Genomic DNA, 19,630 nt, shown 5'->3' with positions numbered 1-19,630 from the left:
CGAAGACCTGCCAAGCCACGAGAATACCGGCGTCTATCAATACCAGCACACACACGATGAGGAACAGCTTGTAGTCCTTGATAACCTGAAAACAAACGAGTTAATATGTAATCAGCGCTCTACAATAATCAAGGCTTTAACAGCATAATGCAGATTGTTGAATATAATACAGGTTGCTGAATACAATACAGTTAGTATGCTAATGGTTTGAAAGCGCACCTAACCAAAAGTTAAAGTTTGTTTTGTTTAACGACACCATTAGACACATTGATTTGTTAATCATTGGCTATTGGATGTCAAACATTTTAGTAATTCTGATATGTAGTTTTAGAGAGGAAACCCGCTACATTTTTCCATTAGTAGCAAGATATATTTTATATGCACCATCCCACAGACATGACAGGACATACCACGACCATTGATACACCAGTCATGGCGCGCACCTAACCAGTGAAAATAGAGCAAATATGTCATGACACAGCAAGTTATCAGTGCCTGAAGTTATTGTCACACATTCTGGAAGTTCTTATCACCAGTTCTAGAAGTTGTTATAATTCTAAAATATGTCACCATCACGCTAAATACAACAGTGTCGGTGACGGTGGTAGTTGCAACAACACAAAATGGAAGCAACGACGACGCCATTATTAGCTGCAATAAAAACATCAGTAATTTATGAAATGACAACATGATGACCATACTGCAACAGCAGTGGCAAATCCAATAGCAACATAAATGTCATAGTCTGCTATAGTAATGGCATAAATGTAATATCAGAAATAAATAAAAACAGCAACGTTACTACAACCATAGTGGTAATTCAAGAATGCAATGCAGTATAGTGGTTTATTACACAAAACATTATTAAAATCACATACCCTAGGTTTTTAATACTACGGCGTATTTATCAATATTAAAGCCGTTCTGGTAACTGAAAGTTGACATTAGTTCGTTTAGCATATCCATTTCCATACATCCGAAGTGTTTATGGTGTTTGTAATATCACGAAAAAAATAAATAGTTTTTATAATTATTAATACTCACCCACCACTGAGAAGTAGCAGTTACGGAGATGAACTTTAATCTATTTTAACGGATATTTCTCACCCGTTTCACTGAGTTACAGGCTTATACTATCTCATGGTGCATTCCTTGACGTGGAGAGGTAGCATGTCTCAATGACTCGGAAAGCTATGCCAGCTGGAGCATCAGCTCCTGGTAGGGTCACCCAAACTGGACTGGTCAAAGGGTAGAGATTAGACTAATATGGACAGGACAGACAGAGGACGTGAGTCAAGAAATACAACTGTCTAGGAGAAGCAAACTCCAAAATCAAAACTGGGCTGGAGAGGCTCAGAATCTTAGTACGGAAACTCTCCTAGAAGGAAAACTCCAAACTCAAACCAAGTCCACTGAAGTCAGAGTACAGAAGCTATGCATAAGCATTAGCGTGGGAACCGAAAGGAAATGTCTGTACATGCACCAAGCTCTATGATGATGATGATCATCATCATCACAGGTTATAGATTAACCAAACTTTGTGTTTAGTTTTAGAGATTCAAAGTACGGTCTGCCACTGTAAGGACTTGTGAGAACACTAATTAAAATAATTTACAAGTAAAAAAGAATGGCTAGTAGAGTGGCGGATCTAAGGGTGCCCCAGGAGCCAGCCGCCCCCTAAATTTAGCGATTTTATGTTGGAGAATCCGAGAAATCCCTTCGGGAACGTTTATGATCCTCAGCCACATGCCATTGGGTCCCCCACAAATGGACTTTCTGGATACGCCACTGTGGTATAATAATAAATAATAAAGACGATATTCACACCACACTTGTAAGATGATCTATTTTTAAAGTGTATTGATTAAAAAGAAAATAGTCAAGAAATGGAACGTGACTGAAACTCGTCTGCGACCACAATTAGGCTAGTAGTTTCAGCACTTCGCCAAGGACACCGCTGGTTCCGACTCCACTAACAAACTTAACGATGTTTTAAGGAAAACGCGGAGTTCAATAATTGAAAGCCGCCTTGTCGAGATCGAGTGACAGTCGGTGATAGGTAACGGAGCAGTGAACAGCGGGAGATGGCTCACATCGGGATTAGCGAGGCTTAGATGTGGTAGTTAAGAGTATCTCCACCAAGAAACCAGCTCTAACTGGATGTGTGGAGAACTTCACATTATGCAATGGTATCGCAGAGTAGTTACGATTTCCCCCGTAGTTCAGGAAACATTTTCTTAAAACGCCAGGAAGTATTTCCTCAAGGAGCAAGCCTGAAGTTAATAAATATGTTAACTTTTACTTATTTTTACATACCATATTTACATCGATCCATCCATCGATCCATCCACTCATCCATCTATCCACCCATCCACTCATCCATCTATCCATCCATCCATCTATTTATCCAATCATCCAACCATCCAAACAACACAGTGCAATATAATACATTACATACGTACGAAAGTGCGAGGGTGGGCACATACAAACAGTATACATCTTTTAAAGGCAAAACGATAAGACAGGTGCGACATATTAAGCTCTGGTAAAACAAAAGATATTGTTGTGAGAAGTTGTTCATGGCGTTAGAACAATAAGATAGCACGTGAATTTGAATACAATAAAGACCACTATATGATTTGTGTTTAAATATAGTGTGTTTAAAGACACATAATTGGCTGTTCCATGATAATTACACAGACATCAAATAAATTTCATCAAATAATGAAATGAACACTAATGAAACTGACTGGCCTGTGACGTACGTTTACTATGCAAACGGAAATGCGCCGCAAAATAGATTGTAGTTTGGAAAATTATACGTTTAAATTTGTTTTAAATCTATTTTTTTGAGGGTATGTAAGAATTAGATTGTTATACCCGTATTTGTTACCTGTCATTTATTTTACGTTCTTTGAACAGGTATCCAACTCTCTTCGCCAGTTAGATACGTTTTAAAACAACTCGCTGTGAGATATATAAATGGCGTCTAACGGCCACTCATGTAGTATGCTCTAAATATCCACTGAATATGCTGTCAAAAATAATAATCGTGATACCCACCTCTAAATATTACTCTTTTTTGTCCTTAAGGATCAGTGCTCTTTTTGATAGGAACCAAATGGCGTTTTACTTCATGTTAGATGCTCGTTTAGAGCGACGCAAAACACAGAAGACAAAGTGCTTTCAGAATGGCTACTAAAAGTAATTAAATTTCCAAACGTTAAACGGACGGAAGTAATAGATGGCTGCCTTCACAAGTGGGTTGGACCCCCCCCCCCCCCCCGAAATCTCGTTTTTGGCACCTGATGTGAGCCAGGTTTAATTAATTAATTAATTAATTAATTAATGTTATCGTCCGTTCACATAGCAGTGTGCAAGCTGCGAGTGATTCTATTTAACGCTTGCACTCAAAGCGGCACTTAATAAATCGTCAGTTCTCATTTCCGATCCACTATTTATCCTTTGCCGTGTTTGGCGGTAATCACGCTGGGACGTTAGTTCACTTGTCAAGACGATATATTATGAAAACTAGTGGGTTTTTTTTTTACCACACTGCCACAGAATCCTGAACCAATGAACGTACATCAGTCTAGATAACACTGTGTTTAAACAACAAAGTTTTAGACTGATAAGTGGACAAATATATTGTGAAAACCAGTTTTTCTACCACACTGCCACAGAATCCTGGACCAAAGAACGTACATCAGTCTAGATAACACTATGTTTAAACAACAAAGTTTTAGACTGATAGGTGCTTGGTTCCTATCCCGTTCTGACTTCACCTAGATGGAGTGTAAACATTTTATTTAATCTAACTTCTCTCTCAATAACCATTAACGTCTTCCCTGGAAGGTTGACGGCCGCCGCACCGACTTGTATCTAAATAAGTATTAACTTATGCCCTGGGAGGTTTAAGGCAAATGTTCAGCTTAACGAACACACCACATGTCGTAATGACTGGTTATCGTAGGTTACCATTAGTATTACAGATTAGTGGAATAGGCTCTTTTATATCTTGTCTTCCAATGAGCGACTACGAGAAATGAAACATATCACCAACGAAACCCGAGGAAAACAGAACACGTTTAATCTTAACGATATCATTATCGTATAATATTAAAATTCGTATCTCTGCAGAATGTGTCCACGGGATATTTTGATAATGTCAGGACTTCTCTTATGAATCACTGTCAGACAATTCGTCTATAGGAGGACTACCACTCCCCAGCATGATATTTTCTTTCTACCTTGTTTTTAGGACTGGTACTCCTAAGGAATACCCATTCTTGTTCGTCTGTAGAAGGTCTGCCAATATTTGACAAATTTCAACCTAAACAACCACCACCACCACCATCATCATCATCACTACCACCTCTATCATTGTCATTATCATCGTCATTATCATCAACACCACCACCATCCTCGTTTTCGTCACACTCCTCAGACATCACCACCATCGTCATCATCAATACCACCTCCACAAATATCGTTACCATCATCATCATCATCATCAACACCACCACCACTACCACCATCACAACCACCACCACCACCATCATCTTCATCATCATCATCATAAGCACCGCCATCATCATCATCCCAACGACCATCATCATCAGCATCATTTGTAGCGATGTATATTTTTGTCCTGGCGGTATTTTACTGTGTAAAGGAACATGTCGCGCTTTGTCGTATGGAAATCTAATTCACTGCTTGGCCTAGTTATCATGTTTGTGCCTGGCCGATCTGCTGTATCTTTCCCCCTAATATGGCCTAGACATATATGGTTTAAATTTACTTTTATTTATTGAATGATGAACATATCAACGATTGCCTATTGCCCCAAGCCATTAGTTCCGGTACATCCTTTAGCAAAACCTCTAACTCAGCAACAGACAGACACAACAGGGGCCAATTTCACAAAACATCGTAAGTTTACGTCTGAGACTAGCAGTTATACCGGGCACACGTTTACACATGTTTGACATCTATTTCACAAAACATCGTAAGTTTACGTCTGAGACTAGCAGTTATACAGGGCATACGTTTACACATGTTTGACATCTATTTCACAAAACATCGCAAGTTTACGTCTGAGACTAGCAGTTATACCCGGCATACGTTTACACATGTTTGACATCTATTTCACAAAACATCGCAAGTTTACGTCTGAGACTAGCAGTTATACCGGGCATACGTTTACACATGTTTGACATCTATTCCACACAAAAAATTACATCATTACGGAAGATGGAGCATTTTAATGACACAAGAAAATTTTTACGTGCAAAACTAGGTTTACGATGTTTAGTGAAACTGAGCCCAGTACTACAATACTCCTGAGTTATAACCCGACACCGGCAGCAGTACCGTGACTTGACCTGATTCGTCGCTGTGTCCCCCATCTGTCATATGAACCAGTTTTAGTTTTCTCTGTCATTTCAGGCCTCGAAAAGCCAGAAGTAGACAACTAACCATCCAGCAAAATAGACTCCAAAATAAACTGGATCGCTTAATAAGCGCGAAGCTGCACCACGAATGACGTTATTGATCGTCTGCCAGTGAAACCAAGGCCGAAACGGAGACAGTATTACCTACAGTGATTGGCGGTGGTCAAGTGACGCCCTAGGTGCTGGCGACGGCCCATAGACATGTTTAGAATTAATGTTACTTGTTATCTGGGAACAGCATTGATTCAAGCAGCCAGTGCACAAGGACCAAGAAAGTTCAGCCAGAGCGGGAAAAACGCTTCAGACACTGTTTTTTGGCGCTTCACGTTAAATCGAATGATTTCATCGGAAACCAATAAAATCGTTAACGATCGTTAACGTTACTATCTGTCGTTGAACGCAGCACACTACACCGGGAGCCAATAAATTCGTTCATGAACGTTACCATTGCTGTCTGTCGTTGAACGCAGACACGATCGGAGTTCAGAGAGACAGAGCTGGATACTAAACTGGGTTTTTTTGCACTTCACATTAAACAGAATGGCAACAGTGGTGATCAGTCAAATCGTCAGCGAATGTTGCCGTTGCTTGCTGTCGCTGAACGCTGTTCCGACTACACTAGAAGCTGCATTTTCACAGCTGATTTGGGTAGTGTATGGCTGCTACACCTGGTTTTTTTTTTGTTGTGTTGTGTGTGTGTGCGTGTGTGTGTGTGTTTGTGTGTGTGCGTGCGCGCGCGTTTTTTTGTTTGTTTGTGTATACCCGCATGGCTGCGTGGCTTTTACTAATTACATACTAATTTCTCATATGTTTACGATATAATATCAGCTTACCTTCTTATTGAGTTTAATATTGGTGAATATTGCGTGAACTCTCCACGTTTTACTAATGACATACTAATTTCTCATATGTTTACGATATAATATCAGCTTACCTTCTTATTGAGTTTAATATTGGTGAATATTGCGTGAACTCTCCACGTTTTACTGAACATAGCACCGAATGCTAATGTAAATCCCAGCGTTAACGTCCAAGCTCGTAACTGAAAAACAACAATTAAAACAACATCAACGCTAAGAAACCAATATTAACAACAACAGTAATATGTTCACCACGTACTGCGATGGCGGACTGGTTAAACCATCTGAACGCTCAATACATCTATAGTTCGTCTCGTCCTCCTGCAAGCATGTTTTTAAAAAATAATTTCAGTTTTTGTTTGACGTAAGAAGAAAAGTAAAAGTGTTTTGGAAATAACAAAAACAAAAAACACACAACTATTGTTGTGTCCAATTTAGAAAACAATCGGCTCAGAAATAAATAACTTGTCGTAAATTCCATATCATAAAAAGGTGTTTCCTGTGCTGCATTTGTTCGTGCTATTAATATTTTCGCCGTGTACTACACTTAACCTCATTAAAGGTGCAATGTGTGCAGTGGTAGGTTTCTAGAAGTACCTCAAATACCAAACACAGCCACATCCTTTGGGCCATCCTACGCCGTTTAAGGACAGTAATATTTTTTCCACGTAGCAGTTAACTCTTAACTGTACTGGGTCCCATTTTACGAAGCGATCTTAGGGCTACGATCATCTTAAGTGCATAACTACCTCATGCAGTTACGCTGATCTTAGCCCTAAGAGTAACGTGTTTCAGATGAAGATATATGATCATGGCTCCCAACTTAAAACAAACGTCCATAATTGAAAAACAAAATGATATAGTATGTTCCACTGAAATAATTCTAAAAAGTCAAGCGCAACATATAACATGATGTTCGTGTTAAACTTCCACTGAATGATGATGCTTTCACTTGTTCATATGGGACCGGCCTCGGTGGCGTCGTGGCACTGGGTTCGGATCCCAGTCGAGGCATGGAATTTTTAATCCAGATACCGACTCCAAACCCTGAGTGAGTGCTCCGCAAGGCTCAGTGGGTAGGTGTAAACCACTTGCACCGACCAGTGATCCATAACTGGTTCAACAAAGGCCATGGTTTGTGCTATCCTGTCTGTGGGAAGCGCAAATAAAAGATCCCTTGCTGCCTGTCGTAAAAGAGTAGCCTATGTGGCGACAGCGGGTTTCCTCTAAAAAAAATCTGTGTGGTCCTTAACCATATGTCTGACGCCATATAACCGTAAATAAAATGTGTTGAGTGCGTCGTTAAATAAAACACTTCTTTCTTTGTTCATATGGAAAGTAAAAAAAATTGGTCAGTTTAATTACATAATTATACGGATTTTAAGTGTCTATCGAATATCACGTTTCAAATTAAGAGTTTTTGGTGCAAGTTATTTATAAGTCATAAAAAAGCAGAACAAATCTTGTTGTCTGAAAAATGACGGTTATTTTTGGAAATAGTTATTATTTGGTTATTTTCCTACTTTGTCGGTAAGCACTTGAGCTATATTACTTAGACACAGGTTCACAAACTCCATTTCTGCTTTCTATAGAGGAGAACATGGCAGCGTCATCGGGCGACCCCGGGAAGGTGACAGACGAACAATAACACAAAACAAACAGAAGGTAATCCAAAAAGATTCGAAAGGCAATATCCAATTTACGCGACAAGACGGAATCGCGAGCGCAAACACGCGACTGACGTATTCGAGATAAACAGATTACGCACGAATCCTCGGGACTTTGGTCCAGTTTAAGTTGCAACTTGTGTTCACGTATAGCCCAGTGGTAGAGCGAACGGCTGACAAGCGATGGGTTGCTGGTTCGATTTGCATTAGCGGATCGATCCACTGAGGCTGATTTTTTGTTCAATCGCGACTGATGTGTCAAAGATTATGGTAAGTACTGCCATGTTCGTGAGGGATGTATGCCAATAAAAATTCCCATCCTGCTGATTGGAACCAGTATATTAATGTATATTACTGAGGAGTATAGTACTATATTAATACTAGATGTAACCAGTCTTTAGTACGAGAGTGTTTAGATGGGGTGCGGTGACATTACACTGAGCTTTTCTACCAAAAATACAACCGCCGTGTAGGTAGCTAGTCCTCATTAGCCGATGCTATATACACGGCCATCGTGTTTAAAGCCTCTTCTATGCTAAGTGACAAAGATGGCAACTTCCATTACCGTTGGATTTATGGGATTCATCTGTGTACACTATATTTAGCACGATATGTGTATGGTAGTTGACCAGACATGAACGCAAAAAGATCCTTGCGAAGTGCAGCATTGGGTATATACGAAGAAGGCGGTCGGCAGTACAAATTAAAAGAGAAGCGATCAGAACGATTGGAAACTGTTGAAGCAGCCTCGAGTATTATAATATAGTATTGATGAAAATGAGTAGAATACTACTATATTGCTGAGAAAGAGTAGTGTATTACCGTTTTGCTAGATCTACACCCCACTTAACAGGCTACACGTTGTACTATGCATACCCGACTTGACATACGTCACAAGCTTTTCTATGTACTATGTGCCTAACTTAACTTTCGTCCCATCTAATATAATCCAAACCTTTTATTAACCCCAGTTTCAACCAATGGAATCATATTCCCGGAGTTGGCCACTGGCGATGTCAAAGACTAAATCCAGGATGGGCGTACCTGAACCTTTGGTGGATATGGGCACGTTAATATACTTCCCATTACCGTTCCCGTTCCATATTCGACATTGACAGTGTTTAGAAAACCCGAAACGACAAAACCATAATACGTGATCTTGGCCGTATCTCTGCAGAATGCAGAGTCCAATGGGAATGTTTGCAGAAAATAGTGGCTGATTCCATAAATCTCTATCTTGTGCATCATCTATGAAAGGTCAGCCATTCCCGAGGAGATCCTTTACTGGAGATTTCTTAAAGCATTACGAGCGGGAAACAGAGGATCTTAGTGTGCAGCAAAAATAGTAATCATGTGTTAACACTTGTCTGTTTAATCTGGGTGTTTCTTTCATCTCACTTTTAACATGATACCTTCTTTTGGAGTGCAAAAAAAACATTTTAATTTAAAAATCGAAAAAAATGCGTATGGGATAACAACAAAGCGTTTAAACACCAAACACAGACCTGTTTGTGAACAACGCCCAAAGAAAATGTTTTAAGAATCTAAATTTGATAAATATTGATTTGCCATCCAAAATGAAACTAAACTCAAACATAAAAAGACATTACACATTATTTACAATTGTTTTCTGTGATCGAGATTCCACGCGAATCCAATTTCACGCTTTGAAGCATTTTAACTCAAATCGTTTCTAACGTTATGGCCGTCATGTAGCGTCAATCGAAAGAGCGCCACAACCGTTAAAATCTCGAAAAGAGTTATGTGAATCGTGTGCATGTGCTACTCGAGACCCTTTTACAGAAATATAGAATACTATACGAGTTTTCGCTAGATATCATTTTTACGAAACGAGTGATAAATTACAATACACCATAGGGAAGTTAAAACACAACAAAGGGAATCTCGTAAAATTGAATAATAGCCACTTTTCGATAAAAGTATTGATTAATAGTGTGTTTTTAAATGTAAAGATTATACTTTTGCATAATTAATTTGCCATAACTTTGTCACAAACAGGTCATCCTATACCAAAGGATTTGTTTTTATACCAGTCGTGGGCCGCTAGATGGGACCGGAAGATTTACGTACAAAACTTCATCATAGATGTTACCATTATTATCAACATCGACAAGACACATATTTGCCGTTATTTTGGATGATCGTACTAATCAACAGACAAGGAACCTTTGTTTACACACTTTCACACATGCAGGATAACAGAGCACGTACAAGTCCTTTAATATACCAGTCGTGGAGCACCGGTAAGTGTATGTAACTGACTAATGATTAGTGTCAGCGAAGAAACATATTTGCAGCCATCTTAGATGATTGTACTAATCAACTATAAGGAATCTTTGTTTATCACCCACCTGGTGAACGTATAGCGGTGTCGTACAAATACGGTACGCACCACGAGGGTCGTACCGGATGTACGTCTTTTCATTGGTTGGACAGTAAGTCTACCGGGACTTTTTTTTTCATTCATGAAAAATTACGTTGTCAACATTCCACAATTTTTACTATATATTTCATTCATTTTTTTCTGTAATAAAAATATACATGTATATATGTAAAACTGGGACGACCAGACAGGTAGCGAACTGGTTTGGGGACGAAATATGGATTAAAAAAACAAAAAACGGAAGTATAACAAACTATTTTGTTAAGCGGCGACCTTTGGGACATACCGTAGTGCACAGTCTTGTGATATCATTCCGCCACAGTGTAAAATGTTTACATATTCGAAATGCAGGAATTTCTATTTTTTATGACAAATATTCAATTGTTTGAAGGTAGGTAATAAATAAAATACCACACTTGTTTTCGCTAGACATCATTTGATATCTAGCGAAAACTCGTATAGTATTCTATATTTATGCACCTCCGCACATGCAGGATAGTCAAGAATATGACCTTTGATATACCAGTGGTGGAGCACTTGTCACTGAATATAGCTAAACACTCGGCGTGTCTAGCAGCGCCCCTAATATTGGTTGGAATTAGTACTGAAATAGGAACTGAGATTTTTTATCGTAAACCATTTATCGGTAACGCCACCTGCCAACACCCCAGCCCCAACGCCCATCCTCCCCAAAACACAACCCTCAAAACAAACATCGTTACAGGTAATCGATTTCAACGTAATACCTTCTATCCTTAAATGGGACAATACGATCGATGCCACATCAACAATAACAGTATCTTGATGGTGGTGGTGGTGGTGGTGGGGGGGGGGGGGGGGGGGGGAGGCAGGAAGAATACAAAAAACGAGAAGAAGAGTAAATATATTACTTTGTCCAGTAGTCCACGAATCACGACCAGCTAAAAATGGTTGAGTACAACACTCACTACACTGTTGGTTTATCACTTTAGGCTGCTTGAGTGAAGGTGTTAGCAACAAACAGGTTAGAGTTATTGCTTCTACTGTTACCCACAGTTATTTGTGGTTCGTTACAAATCTGCCCAGACCATCTACGATCAACAATGGAGCAAACTAGTCAAAATTATAACAAAAGTGATGTGTGTGCAGTTACAAAAAGAACTAGTTTGATACTGGTTCAGTCATATTTCTAGAACTTACTCTGCAAAGATGAAGGAACACGGTTGGGGAGACAACTCCTCCATCAATCCCTAGAAGGAAGATACTTAGGTAACACAGAAATGATCCTGCGATTATTAAGTTGTTCATGTTGGGTGAAGACATCTTTATAAACCTGAAATAAGGAAGAAAAAAGAACTATAGGTAACATATTTCACACATGATAGACTGTATTAAATATAATTAATGACAAATTGCGCTGAAACATTTAACGATCCGTTTTATATAAGAATTGTTTCTCATTTTTTAGGAATTTATCGATGTATAAAAGTCACAAATGGTATAAAATCGCGTAGCGTAGCGAAGCGATTTTATACTACATTTGTGACTTTTATACATCGATAAATTCCTAAAAAATGAGAAACAATTCTTATAATTACAAACAGTACAAGAAGTGTACCTTAAAACACTCAAAAATAATTTCTTTCGTTCTTACCGTCAACCTTGTTCTGTAAATAAGCGTAGGAATACATGTATACATACTATTGGATGTTTTGGTTTTTTTTTTTAACAGAATAAAAACAAATAAAAAATATATTGTAATTTTTTTTTATTTATAACATGAATATCTCATCCAGTTTCCCTTATTTTTTTAATCGAGAAAACAGGTCACTTCCTTGTTCTATTTTTAAAACGATCACCGAACTGGGTCATTAGGCTTCTCGCCCATTCAGCTAAAAATAGTTCCAATCGATCTTGGTCTTCCGTGATGACGTATTTTTATGAGGTTTATGGAAGGATAACGCTAATCAGAATACAGTAAATCGTATAAATTCGGAAAGTTTGTAATTATATAAACATATCGACAACTATTGCGAATTTGCAATACTTCAGAGTCTACACATCTTGTTTTATATCTTAATGCATATTTACAATACTTCAACGTATCATTATGTACATTCGATCTTAATGTAAATGTACAATGATCCAGTATATTTGAATTGACTATTAATGTAACTTCACAATAATTCAGTATATGTGCAACAACTCTTAATACAAATCTTCAGTATGATAAATTGATAAAATAAATGACAATTTATTAATTGTTTTAGAGTATAACAATTTCTCTCACCCTCAGGTATGTAGGACAGAGCTATCCCATGAAAGAAAGCTATGCAAGAAATTTATTTATTACACACCAGTGTAAGATATTACTAATGTCATAACAATTACTCAGTATGTAACTAATGTAATATTGGCAAGCGCAGACTGGCGCGGTAATTTTAAAAACATTGAATGACGTGTAAAATTGCTGTTCAAAATGTTTTGTTCAGAGATTATTAACGTATTTGACCGTGCTTGTACAACATAATGTAATTTAAAAGTTACGAAATATGGCCATGAATTGAAATTGCGATAAGATAGGCTGTTATATTTGGGCCTATTGTATACGAAGCCAAAACGATGTTAGGGCAAGTGTCTGTCGTCAAAATGCTACTTTTTTTTACGGCCCTATATACAAAATGTCAGCGTCACATCTAGTCAATCCCATTTACTCAGCTCAGTCTTTGCTGGTACGATAAATAATTCGGTCGTTACCGTGAATTTCAACACCTCATTAAGTTCTGACAATTAATGCAAGCTTCACCCAAATTGTAAACTGTACATTGCTGACGTCTCGTTGCTCATCGTGACGTCGTTTAGGTTTACGTGTGACGTAGACGACTTGTTGACCCAATTCGAAGAAAAATAACGTGTAGTAGGTCTCGACATCTGCCTACTTCTGCGTTGCGGCTTGGTTTGTAATAAATATAATACTAAACTAGCTTGCCTGTCATACCATGTTTATGAAACTCGTGAACAGTCTTGGTATCTGACTCGCTTTCGCTCGTCAGATACCAAAACTGTTTACTTGTTTCATAAAAATGGTTAAGTACGACAGGCAAGCTCGTTTAGTATTCTATATATCCTACATGGGTTATCACGCGCACTCATTTAACATGACATCGTTAGTAATATATGACGTCATATTAATGTGAAATAGTGACGTGAGGTCATTAGACACATTTTAAAAATTAATATTTTGTTATTAAAACCTTCATTATAAAAGCTATCTTGTTAATTTGTAGTAACACATGACACAAATATGCTAAATATGATAGTGTAGTATATTTATGATAAAATGGTCAAATAAAAAAGTTACTTGTTCAGCCATCTTTGTCTATTCGTGTAAAATAATGGTTTATTTACCGAATCAATGAGAGAAAAAGACTCATCATATGCGGTCATGTGGAGTAAAAAAACGTACACCCTCGGTGGTCAAAATTTCCACCACCTCGGGTGTACGTTTTCTATCCCACATGATCACATATGATGGAGAGTCTTATAATCTTCACTGGTACACTGGCTGTTACATGAAAGGAATAGACGTAGTAGGTGTGGTGGAGTAAGAAGCAGCAACATTAGATAATACTTGTGGACATACGCGCATCCTGTTATAATTAGTCATTTTCACAGGTCAGTGTACCATGAATTTAAATTCAAATATATCCAATGATATCAGATGAATAAATGAAAATCAACAATTGGTCAACACAATCTTGAGCGATTATCAGACTACATTCTGTATCCTCGACGATAATGTACGTTTGTGTTCTGCAATTGGCGAGAGTGTATCCACCATTTGTGAGAAGAAGAAGTTTGTTTTCTTTAACGATACCACTGGAGCATATTGATTAATTAATCATCTGCTATTGGATGTCAAACATTTGATAATTCTGACTCGTAGTCATCCGAGGAAACCCGCTACATTTTGTCTAATGCAGCAAGGGATCTTTTATATGCACTTCCCCACAGACAGGAAAGCACATACCACGACATGCAGGCCTATTATCCAGTTATGTGGTACCAAGTAAGCAACACATATTTAAATTAACGTTAAATTGACTCTTTTTTTTTGCGGCGTTAACTTTTGTTTTAACTATAGTGAACGGGTTTGATTAAAGACAAATTGAAATTGCTGGCAGCCCCACAGACATGACAATCAATACCCATCTGTTTTGGCGGTGGTGCATTAAGCACGAGCCAGCCAGACAACTAGTTGGGTGACGGCTAGACCTCGTCTATTTAACGAACTGGACCGATAGCTATGTTTATGCAGTTTCTCGCTTGCACATAAACACCGGCAAGGTCAAAGTCTGGGCTTAAGCCAGACATGCGTGACCCAAACACGATTCCTTTACCACTTAAATCCACGTCGGTCGGTGGCTTATTCAAACCGATGGCTACTTTTGCAATAAGATGTCCGGAAACGCTTAGCACCAACATAAATGGACTGGACTCAAAAATGAATTACCCGTCTATCAATGGAGAATGATGATGGACTTGGCTGCTCCAGTAAAGCTATTTTAATTCGATGTACAGACGTTGACACGATTCTTATGTAAAGTTAAAATTTGTATATTGCGATGAAACAAGATTAGCTTCTCATTCTGCTGTAATTCAGTTTAAACCAATTCCACCATCATCATCACCATCACCACCACCACCACCACCACCACTACTACTACTACTACTACTACTACTACTACTACTACTACTACTACTACTACTACTACTACTACTACTACTGCTCATCACCATCATCATCATCACCATCATCATCATCACCATCACTACTACTACTACTCATCACCATCATCAGCATTATCACTACTACTACTACTCATCATCGCATTCATCATCATCATCATCATCATCATCGTCATCATCATTAACAACAACAGCAAAACAAAATCGATCAAATTAACAACAAAAACGACCCCCAAACAAACAAACAAACAAACAAAAAACAAACATTTTTTTTAACACCACCAGACCACATTGATCAATTAATCATCGGCTTTTGGATGTCAAATATTTGGTAATTATGTCTCGTAGTCATGAGAGAAAACTCTACATTTTTAGCAGTAAGGGATTTTTTATATGCATTTTCCCACAGACAGAAAAGCACAGTTCACGGCCTTTGACCAATTATGGTTGGTGCACCGGATTACCCCCCCCCCCCCCCCCCCCCCCCAAAAAAAAAAAAAAAAACCCCCACAAAAACCCCCAAACAAAACAAAACCAATGACCGATACAAAAGCACTGATTGAGTGAAATGATTAAAATAGGATCTGACAGTAACGCCAGGTTCACAGTGAGCTTCAATCTTTGTCCACCCACATCTACGGTTCTGGATCCCTTCTACTGACTTCTATACTTCTGTAAGTGAAAAAGTGACAAAGCACGTAGCATATGCCAGGATGTAATTTCAAGTTGCTACTGATGTATCAAACTACTTTTCCAATATCTAATAGGAAATCTCGATAGGAGAACTCCCAAACGCTTGTCAGGGACTTTTCGTCAACCTTCAATGATCTATGAAAAGAAAAATCAATGGAGGTATTTTATATCTCGTTATGGTGGATAATGCGATATTGAGTCCAATAATTTCTTCGGTTTGTCCGAGAACTCAACTGTTTATAATGACTATTTTATCGACTGACCGGGGCCTACACCGGACAATCGGTCAAATATGTGAAGAGACCTGAGATTTGACGCGGAGGGGAGGGGGGGGGGGGGGCGGTGAGTGAAGAAATTAATTAACCGTTTTGGTTTGTGGACGAAATGGAACAGGATGCAAATGAAAGGGTAACAAATATCGAGAAGCCTCAGCGGTGGATGAAAACAAATGTAGAAAACAAAAATCCACCGACCCCGCCCACCTCAACAATAAAATAAAAAACCATGAAGAAACAAAAAAATAAATAAAAAATGAATGAATGATTGTTTAACGACAGCCCAGTACGAAAAATACACCGGCTATTGGGTGTCAAACTATAGTAAATTTAAAAAAAAGAAAAAAGAAAGAAAGAACAACAACAACAACAACAACAACCTCAAAACAACCGAATATTGCATTGCAGCTAAAACAAAAACAAAAAACGGAGAGAAATATTCCAGGGAATGAATATATCAGTATGGTTGAGAATAGGATCACTAATAAACAAAAGAATATTTCGTTTTAAAAAACATGTCATCAGATATGAAACTAAGGCTATTTGGTGGTCAATAGATGGTTATTTCAACACGTGGTCTACGAAGCATGGACGAAAACACGCTGCAGCTACATTAGCTACACCTACTGGATAGCAGCAAGTGATATTTTATATGCAACTTCCCATATTCATCCGACACCATATAACCGTAAATATAATGTGTTGAGTGCGTTGTTAAATAAAATATTTCCTTCCTTCCTTCCCATATTCAAGACCACGGTTTTTGATGTACTAGTCGTCGAATCCTAGTTTGGACACACAATCTTGACGGGTACACCATCAATCCCTTTAGCAAAGGGCATGAATGACAGGTGGGGACGGGGCAGGGTCTAAATCCACATATTACGCAAGTGGCAATTTTCTCAAGAACTTCATTATTGTATAGGTGTCTACACGCACTCACCTTATATACCAGTCGAAAGAGCAATAGCTCCCCGTCAGTATTAGGGACGATGTTGAGTTGACAAGTGACATTTTCAAGCTTTAAAACGATACATGGAATGTTTCTGTGTGTAGAGCGGATCATTAAGTCGCTATTTTAGGTGCAAAAAGATAAACTTGAAGTTTGTTTTGTTTAACGATACCACCAGATCACATTCATTTATTAATCATCGACTACTATATATGTTAAACATTTGTTAATTCTGACATATATTTCTTAGAGAGAAAACCCACTACAGTTATCCCATTAGTAGAAAGTGATCTTTTATATGCACCATCGCACAGACAGGATAGCTCATATTACGGCCTCATATACCAGTCGTGGTGCACTGGCTGGAACAAGAAATAACCCAATGGGTCCACCGACGGGGATCGATCCTAGACCGACCACACATCAGGCGAGCACTTTAACACCGGGCTACATCCCACCCTGTATGTTAGGTGATGTGTGTCGCTTGCCCATTTGAACTCCTCAAAAGTTCAGCCAGCAAACGTTTTGCTAACGTTCGCGGACAATTTGACTGGTTCCCAACGTGGCCATTTGGTTTAACGTCAAGCACATAAACCAGTTTTTCTGCTCTTACCTTTTTATGACACCCAATGGACGATGTGTATTTTTGTGCTGGGGTGTCGTTAAACATTCATTCATTCATTCATTCATTCATGCATTCACTCACTCACTCACTCACTCATTCATTATTTTTTCTGCTCTGTCTGGCTGAATTCCACACTCATGTCTACTAGGATTACCACAGACTCGAACCTGTGACTTCTGTATATGATGTTGACGGAGAGGAACCCCATAGACATAACTATTCCGACTGCGGCCAGGACACACAGCGCGCTGTACACCGGGACGGACACGCGACGCATCTCTTCGTACTCGATGTTCTTGTCGGCCGGAGGTCCATTACCTGCAGGAAGAGAGAAAGAGAGTACATTAATGATTAATATGTTTAAATAAAGTATTATTTGGAGAAAACATCTGAGACAAATTAATATTTACTTTCTCATTTATTTATGTATTTGGGGGCAAGGCGTGTTGGAGGCAGTTTTTCTACCGAAAACTCTATTTAAAAAAAAGAATACGCATCTTGTCCAAAAATGCCAATTTTATTTATCTATTTATCTGGAAATGGCCGTACGTTACTGTGGCTTTATACCGTTCTTTTTTGTTGCTGTTTACTACAACAGTTGTACAGATAATGTCATCGATACTTACCTCTCCATAATATAGGTCTGCGAGTAGAAAAGAAAAGTTTATCAACGTGGCCGTGATATTCAGCCACTTTTTGCATAGTTCCACCTGAAAACGAAACAAAACATATTTTACAATACACGTTGCTTAAAATAACATTTTTTTTTTTTTTAATGGATCATATCTTATTATATCCACCTAGCGGGGATCGATCCTAGGTAAAATCGTATCAGTTGCAGGGACTACGTCTTAGAGTTAAAACAATCTCCCTTCCACCAGCAAGTGGAGTGAGTAATTTACGAAAATGTTAAATACTAAATGCCAATGTAATTGAGAACAGTGACAGATTTTGTCATACGATGATGTTTGTCTAAGATACGATATTCTTCTAGAACTGCCAACACTGATACTGTGATGATTGTGCAAATATCTAATGGAAGCTGTCTGGTACAGAGGTGGGGGTTTAAAAAATAACATTAAATTAATATCATTTTCATTATAAACAATTGTTTTTATTATTATTATCATAAACAAACAAACATTTTTTTATTTTTATTGCATTAGTAAACGATGTTGCAGAATGGGGAGGTGAGATTGGTGCTTAAGTTTTTAAATTACGTTACAAATGGAGTTTCTTGCATTTCTAAAGGAATTGTAAATTTGTAACACAAAGACAATATATCATCTTACCTTGCATCTGAGTGATTTGAATCTCGCCCAAGCGATCCCCATTGTTGAATTGAACCCTGCCCTTGAGAGAAATTAAAATTATAAGTAAATACAATGTATCCGTCAAGGTTTTGTTTTACAATTTGTGCGTTTTTATATGATACACCATTGGTGATTACAAAAGTGATATATCTAGTGGAATTTACATTAGAATGCTTCTCTTGTATGGCATAGGGACATATCACTTAAACATATTACTCTGTATAACTGAATAAACTAGAGGCTAGCAAATGTCCCTCAATACCTTCTAGCCATGCATTAATCCGTCCACACTTCTGTTCAACTATTCATACATATTTGTAAAAAAAACCCAGACAATTTTTCTAATCTATCAAAATCCATCCATCCATCAATCTATCCAACCATGAACCTTCCATCCATCCATCCATCCACCCACCCATCCATCACCCATCCATCACCCATCCATCCATCCATCCATCCATCCATACAGCTAGCCAACCATCCAGCTAGCCAGCCAGCCAGCTAGCCAGCCAGCTAGTCAACCAGCCAACCAGCTATGATTCATCCATCAATCCGCCTGCCCGTGAGTCAGCCAGACCATCCACCAATGCATCCACCCATTCATTCTAAAGATGGAGTTGGTTCCTGGTACTGGTACTCGGTTCGCAGCCCGGTACCGGC

At 38.4% G+C, this 19,630-nt stretch overlaps 1 protein-coding gene across 1 annotated transcript in view; it reads right to left on the bottom strand.

Moving 5' to 3' along the window:
• The window catches only part of LOC121381756 (gamma-aminobutyric acid type B receptor subunit 2-like), a 72,433-nt gene that overhangs the window by 7,135 nt on the left and 45,668 nt on the right, over nucleotides 1-19,630 (bottom strand). The window contains exons 8-13 of the mRNA XM_041511105.1: nucleotides 18,950-19,010; nucleotides 18,284-18,367; nucleotides 17,825-17,975; nucleotides 11,564-11,696; nucleotides 6,388-6,495; nucleotides 1-85 (exon numbers count right to left, since the gene is read on the bottom strand). The exon at nucleotides 1-85 is cut by the window's left edge and continues 38 nt beyond it. Of these exons, the coding sequence (XP_041367039.1) occupies nucleotides 1-85; nucleotides 6,388-6,495; nucleotides 11,564-11,696; nucleotides 17,825-17,975; nucleotides 18,284-18,367; nucleotides 18,950-19,010 (622 nt within the window). The remainder of the gene's footprint in view (nucleotides 86-6,387; nucleotides 6,496-11,563; nucleotides 11,697-17,824; nucleotides 17,976-18,283; nucleotides 18,368-18,949; nucleotides 19,011-19,630) is intronic.

The sequence above is a fragment of the Gigantopelta aegis genome, chromosome 9 (genome assembly GCF_016097555.1).
Source record: "Gigantopelta aegis isolate Gae_Host chromosome 9, Gae_host_genome, whole genome shotgun sequence".
In the NCBI taxonomy this organism is placed as follows: domain Eukaryota; kingdom Metazoa; phylum Mollusca; class Gastropoda; order Neomphalida; family Peltospiridae; genus Gigantopelta; species Gigantopelta aegis.
The sequence above is the reverse complement of the archived record's forward strand: the minus strand, read 5'-3'. Positions and strand labels throughout refer to the sequence as shown.